Raw genomic sequence first — 19,839 nt, 5'->3', positions numbered from 1 at the left:
TTAATTTTCTTCAATATCACTCATTTTATAACTCAGATCATTCTTTTGATGGTCTAAATATGCATTTAGAGCACCATTTTCAAAGTCTAAGTTTCATCATTTGAATACATTTAACCCATCGTCCACTGCTCCTCCTGGTCTATGTTCAAAGAAAGCTGTGATGGAAACATCTTCAGATTTCTGGTCTAAAAGGAGTCTGCAGGCCCCCTATCTGCAGATAGGTGATCACAATGCAAATCATTTTGTGAAAACATGTGGCCCCAGACTTGGGAGGGAGTGAAAAAAGCTAAGGACTCGAGGTATCTTTGCAGAATTCTGAGACCAAATCCTTCACAAAAACAAGGTCAGCAGGTAATTCCCACCAAGCACTCACTCCCACCTCCCCTCCTCCAAGGGCATGGCACCAGGACCTGGAGGACTGCACCCATCCAAGAAAGAGCCTCTCCCCAGGGAGTCAGGCTGACCATCTGTGTGTCTAGAAGTTCCCACTCTAAAGACTTTTCATGTCCCCACCTTAGACCTGCATATTCATGATCTTTCAGAGTGAATGGGACTCTGACCTGGAGGGGTTTGTATTCACCGAAATGGTTCAGAAAGAATCTTTAACCAAGTGCTTTCCATCTGGTTTCCCATCAAGATCACATGACCAGTGTTAAGCAATAACTTCACCAGTGTCTTCCCCACAGAGTTCTCTATTGGTCCTGTGGAGCTCAGTGTGGTTTGTAGGGTGTGTTCCAGGGGATTCTAAGGGGAGTCCTGGGTTAAGGACATGGCTCCTGGTCCGTTTGTGAGAGCTGAAGCCAGACTTGAGTCTGAGGAGAGGTTGGTCTAGCTGGATTTGGACCAGGGAAGTCAGTCAACTCACATCATCTGTGTGAGCAGAGGGTTAGGAGCTCTCTCTGAGGAGAGAACAATCAAGAAATTAGTTCACAAGCTGCTCTTCAGGTAGGAAGTGATTGTTGCTGAATCTCTTCAGAGACAGAGGTCAGAAGAGGTCAGTCTTTCCAGCTTTTCAACGTCCTCTGTCTGTAGGTGCATTCATTGCAGGTTAAAGAGCTGTGTTGATGCCTTTGAAGGTATTTTCTCAATACGCAGGTGTGAGTTTGCTGCATAACGTCCCCAGACAAGATGCAGAGCACGAGGAAGAAGAGGAAATGGCAGCTTCTCAGGTAAATGTCCTGTCCCGGGTCTGGGGCTGTGTCTGCTTTTCCTCAGGAAATGCCTGAGGTGAGAATCTGCAAACATTTACTTCACTGCTTCTAATTTTTCTGCCTGAGGTCTTTGCTATCAACTTATTTTTTCCTTTTCTTCTTATAATAGTGAAGACCAGCTCTTTAGACTACTTCTCCCTTGTGTCCCAGAGCCTTTTCTCCGTTTTCTGCATCCTGGCTTTCTGTGGAGCGCCATGAATTCTCAGCATGAATTAGTGACTTTCTGCTGGTGAAAGTACTCCCTTTGTGAGAGATCAGCATGGGGAGTCACTGGTGTCTGAGATTCCCACTGGGATGTGGTTCGGTGTTGGGATTTTAGAGAAGTCGGAGAAATGCCCTAAGGAATTTATGTCTGGATGCAATTCAGCTGTTTAAATCAGGACTGAGAAAATATCCTTATAAATAGAATCGGCTCAGTGGTCCAGAATTTTGCAGAAAAGTTTCAGAAGTAAAAAAATAACTAGGAGATCCTGTCCTCTGTAATGCTAACACTTCCTAGTTAAGTGAATTAGTAAGATACTAAACAGGGGAAGTATATGTGAAATGAAATTTGAATAAAACTGACATTTTTGTTGTTGTTGTTAAAGTTACAATTTCCTTATTTTTTCCAAAATACCCAGGCCGTGTATGTTCCATGTGATCCATTTATACCATGATACCTGTTGTCCACTGGTTCTGGTGATTTCACTGAGATGATCAGGCTATGAAGTTCGTATGTTTTTCCTCTATCTTTGAATATTGTTTTTGCTTTGGCTCAGTCTCTTCATTCTTTCTGGAATTATTTCTCCACTTTTCTCCAGTAGCATATTGAGCAACTATCGACCTGGGGAGTTCATCTTTCAATGTTATATCTTTTTGCCTTTTCATAGTCTTCATGGGGTTCTCAAGGCACGAATACTGAAGTGGTTTGCCATTCCCTTCTCCAGTGGACCACGTTTTGTTGGAACTCTCCACCATGACCCATCCGTCTTGGGCAGCCCTACGTGACATGATTCATAGTTTCATTGAGTTAGACAAGGCTGTGGTCCATGTGATCAGATTGGTTAGTTTTCGTGATTGTGGTTTTCATTCTGTCAGAGAAGGCAATGGCACCCCACTCCAGTACTCTTGCCTGGAAAATCCATGGACAGAGGAGCCTGGTAGGCTGCAGTCCATGGGGTCGCTAAGAGTTGGACAGGACTGAGCGACTTCACTTTCACTTTTCACTTTCATGCATTGGAGAAGGAAATGGCAACCCACTCCAGTGTTCTTGCCTGGAGAATCCCAGGGACGGGGGAGCCTGGTGGGCTGCCGTCTCTGAGGTTGCACAGAGTCGAACACGACTGAAGCGACTTAGCAGTAGCAGCAGCAGCCCTCTGATGGAGAAGGATAAGAGGCTTATGGAAGCTTCCTGATGAGAGAGACTGACTGAGGGGGAAACTGGGTCTTGTTCTGATGGGTGGGGCCATGCTCAGTAAATCTTTAATCTGATTTTCTATTGATGGGCAGGGCTGTATTTCCTCCCTGTTGTTTGAACTAAGACCAAAGATGGTGAAGGTAATGGACTTCCTTCCAACGCTCCTGTGCAAGCACTGCTGCACTTAGTGCCCCCGACTCTGCAGCAGGCCACCACCGACCCACGCCTCTGCTGGAGACTCCTGGACACTCACAGGCAAGTCTGGGTCAGTTTCTTGTGGGGCCACTGCTCCTTTCTCCTAGGTCCTGGTGCACGCAAGGTCTTGTCTGTGTCCTCCAAGAGTCTGTTTCTTCAGTCCTGTGTAAGTTCTATAATCAAATCCCACTGGCCTCCAAAGTCAAATTCCTTGGGAGTTTTCAGTCCCTTTGCCAGATCCCCAGGTTGGGAAATCTGTTGTGGGTCCTGAAACTTTCTTAACAATGTGAGAATTTCTTTGTTCTAATTGTTCTGCAGTTTGTGGGTCATCTGCTCGGCTGCTCTATGGTGAGGTTAATGACGACCTTCTCCGAGAGGGCTTATGCCACAGGCTGTGTGACCAGGTCTCCTGCACCCAGAGCCCCTGCCCCTGTGGAAGGCCACTGCTGACCCGTACCTCTGAGGGAGCACTCAAACACAGTTCTGGCTCAGTCTCTCTGGGGTCTCTGGGTCCTGGTGTGCACAATGTTTTGTTTGAGCCCTCTGAGGGTCTCTGGCGGGCATGGAGTTTGATTCTAAATGCGATTTCACCCCTCCACCATCTTTCTGGGACTTCTCCTTTGCCCTTGGACGTGGGGTATCATTTTTTGGTGGGATCCAACATTCTCCTGTCAATGATCATTCAGCAGTGAGTTGAAATTTTGGAGTTCTTGCAGAAGATGAGCACACGTCCTTGTACTCCACCATCTTAGGCTCATTCCCTTCCTTGGGTGAGGATAATTCCTTCCAGGATCGCTTATTTACCACGCCCCCCCACCCCCCTCCACCCAGGGTTTTGGTTTCTGCATTTCCAGAATGTCTCCTGAAATCTTTTGCTTCCTCCAAGAGAGTTTCACATATCTGCTTTCTAGGGGAAAATGGTATTTATGACATTTGACAGAAAATTTTCATTATGAGTCCTTATAATTCTAACCTTCTATCTTCATGTAACCTGTCTTCTTCATTCTTATCATTGGGAAGTCGCTAAGTTGTGTCCAATTCTTTGGGATCCCATGGAATACAGCAAGCCAGGCTTCCCTATCTTTGGTTAGCTCCCAGTGTGTGCTCAAACTCATGTTCATTGAGTCAATAATGCCACCAACCATGTCTTTGCTGGCCCCTTCTCCTTTTGCCTTCACTCTTTCCCAGCTACAACTACAAATTGGCACTTGCCAATAGCGTTGCCAATGACTGAACAACAAGGGCATTTGCTATCTGCCTCTATGGAGATTGAACCCCATGCTGCATAGCTGTTGCCCTTCAACAACCCCAGAGGGAGTTCAGGGTAGAGTGAGGCACTCTGTGCCCCAGGGAATCTGGTGGGACAGGTCTTTAGATAGTTGGATGTTTTTAGGAATAGATTTTATGATCTCAATCCTTGCATATCCTCATGTCTACAGAAGCATTAAATCCTTTCATGGTTCCATCAGATCCTCATGATTAGCAAAAAACCTTTTGTAAAGTGAGTGCTTAATGGCATCGAACTCCACCTTCACCAAAACCTTATACATTGACTTTCTCCCACTGCCACTTTGGAGCAGTCCCTCAGAGCTATCTGAAATTCTGCCTTGCAGGCTGCAGACCTCATTTTGCCCCAGTTCAGTCCAGTCGCTCAGTCATGTCCCAGTCTTTGCAACCCATGGACTGCAGCACGCCAGGCTTCCCTGTCCATCACCAACTCCCAGAGCTTCCTCAAGCTCATGTCCATCCAGTTGGTGATGCCATCCAACCATCTTATACTGCCTTCAATCTTGCCTAGCATCAGGGTCTTTTCTAATGAATCTTTTCTTTGCATAGGTGGCAGAAGTATTGGAGTTTCACCTTCAGCAAGAAGAAAGCAAAAAAGAACTAAAGAGCCTCTTGATGAAAATGAAAGAGAAAAGTGAAAAGGTTAGCTTAAAGCTCAACATTCAGAAACCTAAAATCATGGCATCCAGCCCCATCACTTCATGGCAAGTAGATGGGGAAACAATGGAAACATTTTGCCCCAAATAAAACTTAACTTGCAAATCTCAAGTTGAACATCTTTTTACTCAACACTAGCATCAGAGTGTTTTCCAGTGAGTTGGCTCATTGTTAGATGGCCAAAGGGTTGGAGCTTCAGCCTCAGGATGAGTCCTTCCAATGAATATTCAGGGATGATTTCCTTTAGGATTGACTGGTTTGCTCTCCTTGAAGTCCAAGGGACTCTCAGAAGTCTTCTCCAGCACCACAATTGGAAAGCATCAATTCTTTGGTGCTCAGCCTTACTTATAGTCTAACTATTTCATCCACACATGACCAGGAGAAAAATCATAGCTTTTGGCAAAGTGATGTCTCTGCTTTTTAATATACTGTCTAGGATTTTCATAGCTTTTCTTCCAAGGAGCAAGTGTCTTTTAATGTCATGGCTACAGTAACCATCCACAGTGACTTTGGAGCCCCACAAAAGTAATACTGTCACTGTTTCCACTTTTCCCCCGTCAATGCCACGATCTTAATTTTTCTGAATGTTGAGTTTTAAGCCAGCTTTTTCACTTTCTTCTTGCACCCCTATCAAGAGCTTCTCTAGTTCTTCTTTGCTTTCTACCATTAGAGTGGTATCATCTGCATATCTGAGATTGTTGATGTTTGTCAAGGAAATCTTGACTCTACCACTAAAGAAAGTGAAAGTTGGTTGCACAGTCTTATCCCACTCTTTGCAACCCATGGACTGTAGCCCGCTAGGCTCCTCTGTCCATGGGATTCTCCAGGCAAGAATACTGGAGTGGGTTGTCGTTCCCTTCTCCAGGAATTGAACCGTGGTCCCCTGCATTGCAGGCAGATTCTTTACCAAGTGAGCCACTAGGAAAGCCCTACTACCAAAAAGCCTTTTGTAAATGCAAGTCTCTGAGCCCAGGTGAAACAAAGCCAGCTATTCAGAAGCCATTGGATATTTCCTACTCCTTAACTGCCTCTTGAGAAACCTATATGCAGGTCAGGAAGCAACAGTTAGAACTGGACATGGAGAAACAGACTGGTTCCAAAGAGGAAAAGGAGTACGTCAAGGCTGTATATTGTCACTCTGCTTATTTAACTTATATGCAGAGTACATCATGAGAAACTCTGGGCTGGAAGAAGCACAAGCTGGAATCAAGATTGCAGGGAGAACTATCAATAACCTCAAATATGCAGATGACACCACCCTTATGGCAGAAAGTGAAGAGGAACTCAAAAGCCTCTTGATTAAGGTGAAAGAAAAGAGTGAAAAAGTTGGCTTAAAGCTCAACATTCAGAAAACGAAGATCATGGCATCTGGTCCCATCACTTGATGGGAAATAGATGGGGAAACGGTGGAAACAGTGTCATACTTTATTTTTTGGGGCTCCAAAATCACTGCTGATGGTGACTGCAGCCATGAAATTAAAAGACGCTTACTCTTTGGAAGGAAAGTTATGACCAACCTAGATAGCATATTCAAAAGCAGAGACATTACTTTGCCAACAAAGGTCCGTCTAGTCAAGGCTATGGTTTTTCCAGTGGTCATGTATGGATGTGAGAGTTGGACTGTGAAGAAAGCTGAGCACCAAAGAATTGATGCTTTTGAACTGTCGTGTTGGAGAAGACTCTTGAGAGTCCCTTGGACTGCAAGGAGATCCAACCAGTCCATTCTGAAGGAGATCAGCCCTGGGATTTCTTTGGAAGGAATGATGCTAAAGCTGAAACTCCAGTACTTTGGCCACCTCATGCGAAGAGTTGACTCATTGGAAAAGACTCTGATGCTGGGAGGGATTGGGGGCAGGAGGAGAAGGTTGGATGGCATAACTGACTCGATGGACGTGAGTCTGAGTGAACTCCAGGAGTTGGTGATGGACAGGGCGGCCTGGAGTGCTACGATTCATGAGGTCGAAAAGAGTCGGACACACCGAGCAACTGAACTGAACTGAACTGAACTGCTAGGGGCAGGGGCGTGGGGTGATTATAAGAGGAGACCAGATCAGATAAGATCAGATCAGTCGCTCAGTCGTGTCCGACTCTTTGCGACCCCATGAATCGCAGCATGCCAAGCATCCCTGTCCACCACCAACTCCGGGAGTTCACTCAGACTCATGTCCATCGAGTCAGTGATGCCATCCAGCCATCTCATCCTCTGTCGTCCCCTTCTCCTCTTGCCCCCAATCCCTCCCAGCATCAGAGTCTTTTCCAACGAGTCAACTCTTCGCATGAGGTGGCCAAAGTACTGGAGTTTCAGCTTTAGCATCATTCCTTCCAAAGAAATCCCAGGGCTGATCTCCTTCAGAATGGACTGGTTGGATCTCCTTGCAGTCCAAGGGACTCTCAAGAGTCTTCTCCAACACGACAGTTCAAAAACATCAATTCTTTGGTGCTCAGCTTTCTTCACAGTCCAACTCTCACATCCATACATGACCACAGGAAAAACCATAGCCTTGACTAGATGGACCTTTGTTGGCAAAGTAATGTCTCTGCTTTTGAATATGCTATCTAGGTTGGTCATAACTTTCCTTCCAAAGAGTAAGCGTCTTTTAATTTCATGGCTTCAGTCACCATCTGCTGTGATTTTAGAGCCCAAAAAATAAAGTCTGACACTGTTTCCACCGTTTCCCCATCTATTTCCCATCAAGTGATGGGACCGGATGCCATGATCTTCGTTTTCTGAATGTTGAGCTTTAAGCCAACTTTTTCACTCTCCACTTTGACTTTCATCAAGAGGCTTTTGAGTTCCTCTTCACTTTCTGCCATAAGGGTGGTGTCATCTGCATATTTGAGGTTATTGATAGTTCTCCCTGCAATCTTGATTCCAGCTTGTGCTTCTTCCAGCCCAGAGTTTCTCATGATGTACTCTGCATATAAGTTAAATAAGCAGGGTGACAATATACAGCCTTGACGAACTCCTTTTCCTCTTTGGAACCAGTCTGTTGTTCCATGTCCAGTTCTAACTGTTGCTTCCTGACCTGCCTACACATTTCTCAAGAGGCAGATCAGGTGGTCTGGTATTCCCATCTCTTTCAGAATTTTCCACAGTTTATTGTGATCCACACGGTCAAAGGCTTTGGCATGGTCAGCAAAGCAGAAATAGATGTTTTTCTGGAACTCTCTTGCTTTTTCCTTGATCCAGCAGAATTTGGCAATTTGATCTCTGGTTCCTCTGCCTTTTCTAAAACCAGCTTGAACATCAGGAAGTTCACGGTTCACATATTGCTGAAGCCTGGCTTGGAGAATTTTAAGAATTACTTTACTAGCATGTGAGATGAGTGCAATTGTATGATAGTTTGAGCATTCTTTGGCATTGCCTTTCTTTGGGATTGAAATGAAAACTGACCTTTTCCAGTCCTGTGGCCACTGCTGAGTTTTCCAAATGTGCTGGCATATTGAGTGCAACACTTTCACAGCATCATCTTTCAGGATTTGGAATAGCTCAACTGGAATTCTATCACCTCCACTAGCTTTGTTTGTAGTGACGCTTTCTGAGGCCCACTTGACTTCACATTCCAGGATGTCTGGCTCTAGGTCAGTGATCATACCATCGTGATTATCTGGGTTGTGAAGATCTTTTTTGTACAGTTCTTCTGTGTATTCTTGCCACCTCTTCTTAATATCTTCTGCTTCTGTTAGGTCCTTATCATTTCTGTCCTTTTTTCAGCCCATCTTTGTGTGAAATGTTCCCCTGGTATCTCTAATTTTCTTGAAGAGATCTCTAGTCTTTCCCATTCTATTGTTTTCCTCTATTTCTTTGCACTGATCGCTGAAAAAGGCTTTCTTATCTCTTCTTGCTATTCTTTGGAACTCTGTATTCAGATGTTTATATCTTTCCTTTTCTCCTTTGCTTTTGTCTTCTCTTCTTTTCACAGCTATTTGTAAGGCCTCCCCAGACAGCCATTTCGCTTTTTTGCATTTCTTTTTGCATGGGGATGGTCTTGATCCCTGTCTCCTGTACAAATTCACGAGCCTCATTCCATAGCTCATCAGGCACTCTATCTATCAGATCTAGGCCCTTAAGTCTATTTCTCACTTCCACTGTATAATCATAAGGGATTTGATTTAAGTCATACCTGAATGGTCTAGTGGTTTTCCCTACTTTCTTCAATTTAAGTCTGAATTTGGCAGTAAGGAGTTCATGGTCTGAGCCACAGTCAGCTCCTGGTCTTGTTTTTGCTGACTGTATAGAGCTCCTCCATCTTTGACTGCAAAGAATATAATCAATCTGATTTCGGTGTTGACCATCTCTTATGGTAAACAAGGGATTAGGATGTGAAACAATTAGGATGTGAACAATTAGGAAGCCAGATTACTTCTGGATAGCTAGATGCATATGAAAGAAATGATTTCAATAAGTCTGGACACTTGTATCTTACCATACAGAGAAGATCACTAAATCTCTTCATGTGAGGGATATTTTTCCTAATTATTGTAACCTTTAATAATCAGATTACCTGCCCATTGCTGCAAACTTGTCTATAGTCTGTCTCCTCCCCTGACTCCTCAGAGTCAGCTGTCTCAAGATCACCTGACATACTGTCTCCTGAGGTCAAGACCTAACATTCCCACCAAATAAAACCTAATTCTCAACTTTGAGCTCGCTTTTTTTTTTTTCCCCCAGCTGAGAGTTATGTCACTTATTACTTAACACAGATCATTATTTCCTTTGTTGATCATCAGATATGCATTTAGGCATCATTTCCGCAGGCATTTGTCCATTCCCATACACACTTTTGGGCTTCACAGGTGGCAATGGTCCTAAAGAATCCACTGGCCAATGCAGGAGGCCCAAAAGACGTGGGCTTGCTCCCTGGGTCAGGAGGATCCCCTGGAGGAGGAAATGGCACCCCACTTCAGTATTCTTGCCTGGGACTTCGTATGGGCAGAGAGACCTGGTGGATTGCAGTACAAGGGCCCCAGAGCCAGACCTGACTCAGTGTCTAGGCACACACATTTTTAAGCCAGTGTTCACTGCTGCCCCTGGTTCATTTTCAAAGAAAGCTGTGATGGAAATACCTTCAGGCTCCTTGTCTCTGAAGTTGGAGGTCCCTCACCTGCAGGCGGGTGGTCACAATGCAAATCATTTTGTGAAAAGCTGTGTCCCCCAGGCTGCAGAGAGGGGTGAAAATGAAGTACTCAAGGTATCATGGGGCCCTCCAGGTGGTGCTAGTGGTAAAGAACCCACCTGCCAATGGGGAGATGTAAGAGATGCAGGTTCCATCCCTGGGTTGGGAATATCCCCTAGAGGAGGCCATGGCAACCCACTCCAGTATTCCTGCCTGGAGATTCCCCATAGGCAGAGAAGCCAATGGGGCTACACTCCGTGGATTCGCAGGGTTGGACAGGACTGAGCAACTTAGCCTGCAGCAGGCAAGGTATCTTCGGGAAGAATTCTGAAAGCAGAGCCTTCCAGCAACTCAGGGCCCCCATATGATTCCCACCAAGCAGTCACTCCCCATCTCCCCTCCCTAAAGGGCACAGATACCAGGCCTTGGAGGGCCACACCCATCCTAGAAGGAGCCCCTCCCCAATCAGGCAGACATTCTTTGTTTCTAGAAGTTCCCGCCCTAAATCCTCCCTGAGGTCTCAGGAGTGCTGAGTGTGAGGCTGCAGCTCTTGGCTCATGGACCTGAGTCTTCCTCTTACATTGTTTCAAAAACCCTCACAGGCTGGGTCAGGTAACCTGGTAGTTCTGTCCTTTATCTCTCACGAATTGTACTGTGGTCTGCACTCTGAAATGCAAAAAGAAAGGAGAACTAGCAGGGGTGGTCTGCGAAGAGAACGCAGGAAAGGTAAGCACCAGAAACAGGATGTGATTAGCATATCAGGTTAGTCTTGATTATCTGTCACGGACCAGGAACCAAGTGAGAAAGGATCTCTGAAAAAGGCAAAGAGAAACAAGAAAACTTTTTTCTCAATCATTGCAGCACTTGCAGATTCAAGAGTTGTGGATGCCTTTAAAGTTATTTTCTTAACACCCAGATATGAGTTTGTGACAAAATATCCCCAGAGGAGACGCAGAGCTGGAGGAAGAAGAGGAGGAAATGGCAGCTTCTCAGGTAAATGTCCTGTCCCAGGTCTGGGGCTGTGTCTGCTTTTCCTCCTGAAATGCCTGGACTGAAAATCTGCAAAACTTCAATTCTCTGCTTCTAATTTTTCTACCTAAGGTGTTTGTTTTTCCAGTTTTTCTTGTAGTAAAGAAGACTGGCTCTTTTTCCTTATGTCCCAGAGCCCGTTATCCAATGTATGTATCCTGGCATGGTGAATTTTCAACATGAATTAGTCAGTTTCAATGTTGAACATATTCCCTTTGTGAAAGACCAACACAAGGAGGCATTGGTATAAGGGATTCTCAGTGGAATGTTGTTCTGTGTTGGGATTCTAGGAAAGTAGGGGAAATGCCATGATGAGTTTATATCTGGATGCAACTTCAGGTCTTTAAAACAGGAGCAAAAGGCAATGTCCTTGGAAATATAATGAACTCAGTGGTCCAGAATTTTTCAGAAGATTTTCAGAAATAAAAAAATGTAGTTGGGACTATCCTCTTCCTCTGTGTCAATAAGAAAGACTTACTAATTAAATGTGGTATTAGGCTACATGTCACAGGTGGTATATATGAAGTGAAATTTGCTTAAAACTAACATTTTTCAATGATAGATTCAAATCATGGTTTCTGTAATATTGCCAAAATACCCATGCAGTAATAATGCATTCTTCCATGTACTTCTAACCCCATGACTCTGATGTTCACTGGTTTAGGTACTTCTGTGAGAGTCCCATGTTATGGAGCTTATGTATTTTCCTTTTGTCTTTAACAAGTGCCTTGGAAAGATAAAGTGAGGGATGTGCCTAAACTATTACAGTTAATGGGGGAATCCCATATGCTCTTAGTTTTCTCTTTGCTTTGGAAGATGACTGTGTTTAGTAGAGACGCTGGGTTTGGGGAGTGGGAGTTTTTGTCACTCAAGCCCAGGTCTGATCATTTCCAGGTACACTCCATGCTCACATCACAGAGTCTCATCACATTTTTTTATTTTTCAAAATGTTTATAAGAATCTTATTAGTGCTAATTTACGTTCAACTGTATTAAAATTTGAACTATAGCTCTTTGCAAATGATACAGATTTTCAGGAAATTAAAAAATTCAGAACCAGAGCTCTATTTTACATCATTGTGTATATCTGTATCCTAGTTTATTTAAAGAAATAAAAATAATATCATCCTCATGTATTTATTTACATTTTTAATAAGTTAAAACATTTTTATGTTATTGACATGACAACTTTTCTCTATTAACTATTAATAATAAATATATAGTCCCATTTAAGTATATGTCTGTGTCCATAAACCTGTTAACATGATTTGATTGTTTTTTTCTTTCTTTTTCTTTCTAAGATTTCCTGGAGAAGGGAGTAGCTACCCATTCTAGTATTCTTGCCTGGAGAATCCTAAGGATAGAGGGGCTATCATTCCTGTTGCACATTCAACAGTCTGTAAAAACTGTCAGAAAGATATACAGCGTATACTAAATAGTTAAAATGATTCTTGGTGCCAAGGTTACTATCCTATAAGACCTGTAAAATCTGTAAAAGACTTAAAGTTCAAACTTAAGTATGAATTCTTCCCTACTATTCTACTTTGTTGCTGTTCAGAATGGTCATTCATGGAGCAGAATTTGCAACATTACTAGTTCAAATAAGCTTGGTAAAAATGGGGCACATTTTCTTCACTCCAGAACTCTTGGATCAGAATCTGCTTTTTAAAAATGTTTCCTGTTTTTTGGTAGACAATTTATTCTGGGTCACACAAGTACAACACTCAAAAATAAATATGTCAGGGTTGATCTGATTACATTATAATTTCTCTTCCACATCAGAATAGGTTCTTGTGAATCATATCCTCTTTTCTTGGGGTTAAAAATATGGTAGAAAATGTTACTGTGTGATACTGGGAACTACACCAAATCAAAATCAGTTCTCTGAAATTGCTGTTTTCATTTAGGGTCATGTTAGGAAGTCTTCACTTGGCCATATGACAGTCAGTTCAGTCATTCAGTCATCAGTCGTGTCTGACTCTGCGATCTCAGTTGTGTCTGATTCTTTGTGACCCCAAAGTACGTGGCATCTGTACTTTGTATTTCAGGGACGGCTGATGTTCCAGGATGTGACCATAGATTTCACTCTAGAGGAGTGGGAATGCCTGGACCTCGATCAGCGGGAATTGTACAGGAACGTGATGTTAGAGAACTATGGGAACCTGGCCTCCTTGGGTGAGGATAACTGCTTTCCAGAATCCCTTATCCACCACTGGGTTTAGTTTCTAGAACATCTCCTGGAATTTTCTGCTTCCAACAATAGCTTCAGATCCCTGCTTTCTAGCAGGAAATGGGTATATGTGAGTTTAGATAGAAAGCCTTCATGGTGATTCTGTATGATTCTAACCTTTTTCTTCCTTGATGTAATCTGCCTCCTTCACTCTAGCCTAGTGGTGATTATATCAGTTCCATGGTATTAAACAGTGACACCTTCCTCTTAAATTCACATTTACACTACTTACTTGTGCCTTGTAGTACTTGACCAGAATCTCAGGATCTGATTTTTATGTATTTGTTAGTGTTGTAAGGGTGCTTTCAATAAAGTATTTGGGGAAATCATTCTCTAGGCTGTATTAACATTCACCCTGTGTTCTCTTCTCACCCAAATACATATTGGATTGGAAAGTGATGAATCCCTGGCAAAACAAATATTCCTTTCTCTGATGAATAGGTCTTGTGGTCTCTAAGCCAGACCTGGTCACCTTTTTGGAGCAAATGAAGAATCCCTGGGATATAAGGAGAACGGACACAACAGCCACATACCCATGTAGGTGTGAATGGATGGAGCTGATGACTCAGGTGAGAGGTCCAAGGAGCAGTGAGGAAGTGATCCTTTGTCATGTGCCTTGGGAAGATGTGCTTCAGTGGAAATGATTTTGGAGAACTCTGGGTTAATTTCTGTTGCTGTCATAGACGACATTGCCTGGCTTATTCTGCCTCTCAATCATTCATGAATTCAGCTCCATGATTACTTTTCTCATTCACAGTGAGAATTCAAATTCTCTTCTTGGCTTGTGACAACTTGCATGAGTTGGCTGCTCTTTCATTTCTTGGGGTTCCTAGGAAAACTGTGCCCATTGATGAGTAAATATAGGACATTTTTTTTTAAGTTTGTTTCTACCTCTAGACAGAAGTGTGTGAGTGGAGTTGCAAACAACTGCCAAAACTCTAGGAATAATGGGGACAGAATTTTTTTTTCTGATTTATAATTTCTAAAACACTGGAAGCTACAAATATGACCTTATAAATTTCAAACTCAAGTCATTTCAGTGTATAAAGCAAAACATCTGTAAAATGAGAGAATACAAATCTCAGGGTTACTTCAATGTTTCACTTTTCTTTATGTGAACTCATTTTAAATATCTGAAGTGTATTTGCTGCAATTCCTCAATGGTAAAATACTTTATTCAATTAACTCAAAGATTTTTAAAATAAATTGGCATAATAGCTTAGAACATTTTCCACCATATTTCTAATGGTTGCTTCAAACTATTAACATTTTAGATCATATAAAGAAGTCCTTTTCAGTCCTTTAAATCCTTGTTGGAGTGTAGCTGTTTTACAATGTTGTACTCTTACACAGCAAAGAAAATAAAGTTTATGTATAAATAGCCAGTCTGTTTTAGATTTCCTTCCATTTAGGTCTCCACAGGGCACTGAGTAGAGTTCTCTGTGTTCCCAACATATTTTTTTAAATTTCACTTCTTATTTAATTGCTTAAGTCTTTATTAACTTATCTTGTTTGTTATCAGCTTCCCCAGACTTTATTAATTTATCTCATTTGTTATCAGTTTCCGGTGGCCCTCAGTTTCTAATTAGTTGTATGTCAATATCATTTATGATTTTTAGATACAAACATCTAATAGAATGTGTTCCAATAAAATCACAAGTGGTAAGAAGTGGATTAAAGAATTTTAAGGTGCCTAGTATTTCTGAAAACGTTTGGTGTCTCCATTTAAGACGACTTAGGGCAAAAGGTAATCCTTAGACTGCGTGTCTCCACTTCATTTAGTGGTTCTTGTAGCTTATTATTTTGCCCCTTCCTCTGCATCATACTCTTTGTCCTCTCATTTTATTACATTTTCTGTGTTTGTGGTCTCTGCCCTGAAGGCTGCAGGATCCTAGTTCCTCTTGCTTCTTGTGCCTGCCTCTTATGGGGTCAGTTTGGTCTTGAGGTTTGTGCCCTTATCCCCTTGATGGGCACTTGATTGCTGTGACCCAAGCCTGCGCTGGATATCGAGGGGAGCTTCCCCTTTGCTCTGTGGCCGTCACTGCCCTGTCTGTGGTGGGGTCTGCTCCCTGGTTGGTGGAACAGAGCCCCCAGATCTGTTTCTGTGATTGTGATCTGTGGTTGAGGCAGGTGGGATTGGAGCACACCCACTGGGAGAGAAGCCACTGAGGATTGCTCCTCTGGGGATGTTCACCTCGGGGTGTGCCCTGGGTGTCACCTCCATGCCTTGTGTGAGCTCTCATGTCACCCTGGTTGGCACTGCTCTTCCCCTCAGCCAACCATGGGCATGCTGGCACATGGTCCTGGGGTCTCTCAGATGTTTTCACCAGGTCACCAGCATAGATCCTCATACCCCCTTGTGTATGAGCCCACAGAGTTTACAGTTGCTAAAGCTACACCTGCTGTGACTGGGGGAGCCCTCCTTATCCTTCAGATGCTCTGTAGGGGCTGAGTTGACAAAGCCAGTTCTGGGTATAAAAGCATGGTTAGTGCAGCTTCCAGGATAGACTTCAGCTTTTCTTCCTTAACCCTGGGGCTAGCTGTGCTTTCAGCTCCATCTGTGCGTGTGGCCTACCCACAGGTGTCTGCTCCAGAGGCTTCCCCAGAGCACAGGAGTGTGCTGGTGGTGGAGGAGGCGCATGGGGGAGGCCGTGGCTGGGGCTCAATAGAGCCCACCGGGGTGGTGGCCCTTCCTAGTGCCAGGAATGAGGCACCAACACAGGGGGAGAGGGGCTGCAATGGGCTTCTTCCCTTTGGGCATCACTCACCGAAGGCGCTCTGCGCTATGGTGGTTCAGGCTTCCTCCACATGCATTCCCATGTGTAGAGCTCCTCCCTCCCTCCGTCCCATCCTCTCAGGGCATTTCCTCACAGCCAACTTCAGTCCTCTGCCTGGGTCTGCTCTCCAGACCCCACATTCCAGCACCCAGCCCTTGTCTGCAGCAGTGGACACCCTCTCAGGCTGGGTGGGCAGAGCTGGGGTCAGCACCCTGTGTAGAGGCCTCACTCTGTCCTGTTCCCACGTGCTGGCTGCTGTGTTCTCTTCCCACAGAGAATGAGGTTCCCCTTCTGTCCCAACTGAGTTCACACCAGCCCCAGTGAGGGGCTTCCCTAGAGGTGGAGCCCTCTTCTGTCTTCAGATCCCCCAGGGTTGCAGGTCCCATCCCTCTCCCTCTCCTCTTCCTTCTCCTTCTTTCTTTGGCCCTACCTGGCTCAGCAGGAATCTTTCTTGTCCTTTTAGGTGTTGTAGGTCCTCTGCTAGTGTTCAGAGAGGGCGCCGTGAGAATTGTTCCATTTGCAGATGTATTCTTGATGTGTTTGTGGAGAGAGATGAACTCCAAGTCTGCCTAATCCTCTGGCATCTTGATCCTTGCTTCCCTATTTTCTCTAAATCTTTAAGGATATTCACACAGAATAGTATATAAGAAAACTTTTATTTGGTATCATTCAGCTGTGTCTTCTCACAACACCCGTGGTTTGATGTCAAAGAATCCAAGGTTTCAAAATTTAATCCAAAAAGCAAACCTAGGACTATGTGAAAGAGCTCACCTCGGAAATGAACATTTAACCAAAGACTGGAGATATACAAGGGTATGTGAAAGACTGAGAGGATGTTTATATGGACATAAAGAAATTGAGACCATTTCACATAATGTGGACATGACTGCCAAAAGAAATGAGCAATGTGAGTCAAATTGGGGAAGACACCCATTTCAGTCATCAACATCTGCAGAGAAGTGTATCTTTGTAAGCGATGACTTACGTCAGTTTTTGAAACATACACATTCTCTGAGGGGAAATGCAGAAAATCTGGAAGGTCATCCAGTCTCTACTCCAAATGCTCATTCAAACCACTCTGAACATAGTCTTCAATTACACATACATTCAACCACGTCTGAAAAGGCGAAGTTTAAAAATGATGGGGAAAACTCACAATATAATCAATTTGAGGGATCTGTGAGCAGCGGATCATTATTCTTCTACCAACAGATGGGTTTTCTCCATTCCAAAACGTGTAATGTTGGTAATAATGGGAGAGACTTAATTCAGCCATCACTGTTTGATACATATCGTGATAGGGTTAATATGAAACAACTTTTCATGTGTAATTACACGACTTGGGCCTTAAGTAGGAGCTCCAACCCCAATAGTTACCAGAGTATTTATGATGGAGCAAGAAACTCTTCATGCAATGAAACTGGATATAACATTGAACAAGACTCTGATCTTATGAAACATCAGGCACCTCAATCTTCAGATAAGGATTCTAAAAGTAATAAATGTAGGAATATCTTTTATCAAACATCAGGACTTCAACTAAATAAGAGTACACATACTGGAGAGAAGACTTAAAATTGTAGTGAATATGGTGATGTTTCTAATCAGTCTTCAGAACTTATTCAACAGCGAAGTATTCAGAATCCACAGAAAAACTGCATGTGTAAGAAATGTGAGAAAGTCTTTACTAACGTACTAAATCTACGTAGACATAGGAAAATTCATACAGGATGGAAAACTTTCAAATGTACAGAATGTGGCAAAGTGTTTAATCAGAGTTCAAAACTCAGTCAACATTGGCAAATCCATATTGGCAAGAAGCCTTATAAATGTAAGGAATGTGGCAAAGACTTTTGCCAGCACTCAAGTCTTACTTACCATCAGAGAGTCCATACAGGGGAGAAGTCTTTTAAATGTAAGGATTGTGACAAAGCCTTTAGACAGTGCTCACGTCTTCATAAACATCAGGTAATTCATGCTGGAGAGAAACCTTATAAATGTAAAGAATGTGGAAAAGCTTTCAGTCAATATGCAACTCTTACTAAACACCAGCGAATTCATAGTGGAGAGAAGCCTTATAAATATAAGGATTGTGGCAAAGACTTTAGCCAGAGCATAGGTCTTCCTTAGCATCTGAGAATTCATACTGGAGAAAAGCCTTATAAATGTAAAGATTGTGGCAAAGACTTTAGCCGGCTCTCAGGTCTTATATACCATCAGAGAGTTCATACTGGAGAGAAGCCTTTTAAATGTAAGGAATGTGGCAGACTAGCCAGCACTCAAGTCTTACTTACCATCAGAGAGCTCATACTGGAGAGAAGCCTTTTAAATGTAAGGAATGTGGCAGACTAGCCAGCACTCAAGTCTTACTTACCATCAGAGAGTTCATACTGGAGAGAAGCCTTATAAATGTAAGGATTGTGGCAAAGGCTTTATTCAATGCACAGGCCTTACTTGCCATCAGAGAATTCACACTTGAGAGAAACCTTATAAATGTAAAGAATGTGGAAAAGCTTCCAGTCACTGTGCAACTCTTACTAAACATGAGCGAATTCATACTGAAGAGAAGCCTTATAAATGTAAGGATTGTGACAAAGACTTTACCCAGCACATTGGTCTTACTTACTATCAGATAATTCATACTGGAGGAAATCTCATAAATGTAAGGAAACCTGCAAAGGTTTTAATCAGAGCTCTCACCTCACTGGACATCAGAGAACATGTCCTGGAGGGAAACCCTAATAATGAAATAAGTGATGGAAGAGGTTTGTCCTAAACATAGAGTTCAGGAAACCCAAGTTTTTTTATGTAAGAAAGATATGGAATGATGTAAAGAAAATATAGAAAAGTATTTATAAAAAATCAAATCTAAATATCAGGAAATACATACTAGAAAGCATTTCATAAATCCTGTTTTCTGAAGTTCCTCTTAAGGAGAAATATTGTAGATAGACATTCATAGTTAAAATAGAAAATTGATGTTAGTATGGATCACAAGATGAAGACTTGATGTTTAGCAGTGTACAGTTACTAGCTATGTATGTTTGTTTATATTGACATGATTTGTGATTATTTGAAAACCAAAATGAATGTAATTCAATTCTCAAATTACTCCATGCTACACTTCATTTCTAGTGTGCATGCAGTTATGTTTTTGATGGTTGCTACCTCAAAGATGAGAGAAGTCCTTCTATCTAGGAAGAAAACATTTATATTTTTCTCCATTATAAGATTAAGGACACAATAATGTAACATGTACAGTGAACATCTAAATGGTGGTGTTTGTCATTCATGTCGCACATCCCTATAAGTCACCATGATGTAAATGTTCAGGGAATAATTCCACATATTAAAGTAAGATGTACATTTTCAATAGTTACGTCACTTGCTTTTAAAGTAAAATATAATGCCAGTTCACTAAAATCTTGATGTATTTTATAGTATCAACAGAAGTCATGAATATCAGTTGACATGTTTCAATTAAAAACATGTCTGCTACCCTAGAAATGTACAGAAAACCCTTCCCAGAAAAGTCATGTAATTAGTATATGTCTTGTTTCTTAAATGATTAGCCTGCCTTTTATAACCATAGAAATCACAGTTCTCAGATCGTTGTATCAAAGGAATGAATATCATTGTTTATGCTTATAATCTGTATTTTTATCAAAGTTACATAGTGGAGTGTAAAAGGTTTTATTCTGTGTGTGATAATCATACATGTTAATCAGTAAAACTGAATGGTTTCTTGTGTAAACGTTGGTGTGTAGTGAATGAAGTGTTAGCCTACCAATTTAAGGTTGCAGGAAAGAATACCTAACAAGAAACTCTTTGGTAGCACAGAAGGGCGACATCTGTAACAATTAGTTTCCTTACTGCCCTTAAGTTTCAAATCATTTGATCATGTATTTCCCATCATTTCTCCATTGTACTTTTCCCCGTCT

The 19,839-nt window shown here is 42.5% G+C and overlaps 1 protein-coding gene and 1 pseudogene across 5 annotated transcripts in view; both read left to right on the top strand.

Moving 5' to 3' along the window:
* Positions 1-1,030: 1,030 nt before the first annotated feature.
* The window catches only part of LOC147354509 (KRAB domain-containing protein 5-like), a 56,451-nt gene continuing 37,642 nt past the window's right edge, over positions 1,031-19,839 (top strand). For 4 of the 5 annotated variants that reach the window (XM_086354221.1, XM_086354222.1, XM_086354220.1 and 1 more), the window contains exons 1-4: positions 1,037-1,169; positions 10,780-10,856; positions 12,940-13,066; positions 13,563-13,690. In XM_086354221.1, the coding sequence (XP_086210347.1) occupies positions 10,842-10,856; positions 12,940-13,066; positions 13,563-13,690 (270 nt within the window). In that variant the 5' untranslated portion in view covers positions 1,037-1,169; positions 10,780-10,841. Of the gene's footprint in view, positions 1,170-2,699; positions 2,828-10,779; positions 10,857-12,939; positions 13,067-13,562; positions 13,691-19,839 lie in introns of those variants that run through there. The other variant, XR_015146465.1, reaches the window with a different exon arrangement.
* Positions 17,430-18,347, top strand: LOC147354510 (uncharacterized; annotated as a pseudogene).

The sequence above is a fragment of the Bos grunniens genome, chromosome 18 (assembly GCF_055505025.1).
Source record: "Bos grunniens cultivar Pamir isolate PY7600 chromosome 18, Bosgru_T2T1.0, whole genome shotgun sequence".
In the NCBI taxonomy this organism is placed as follows: domain Eukaryota; kingdom Metazoa; phylum Chordata; class Mammalia; order Artiodactyla; family Bovidae; genus Bos; species Bos grunniens.
Note: the sequence above shows the minus strand (reverse complement) of the source record. Positions and strands in the feature narration are given on the sequence as shown.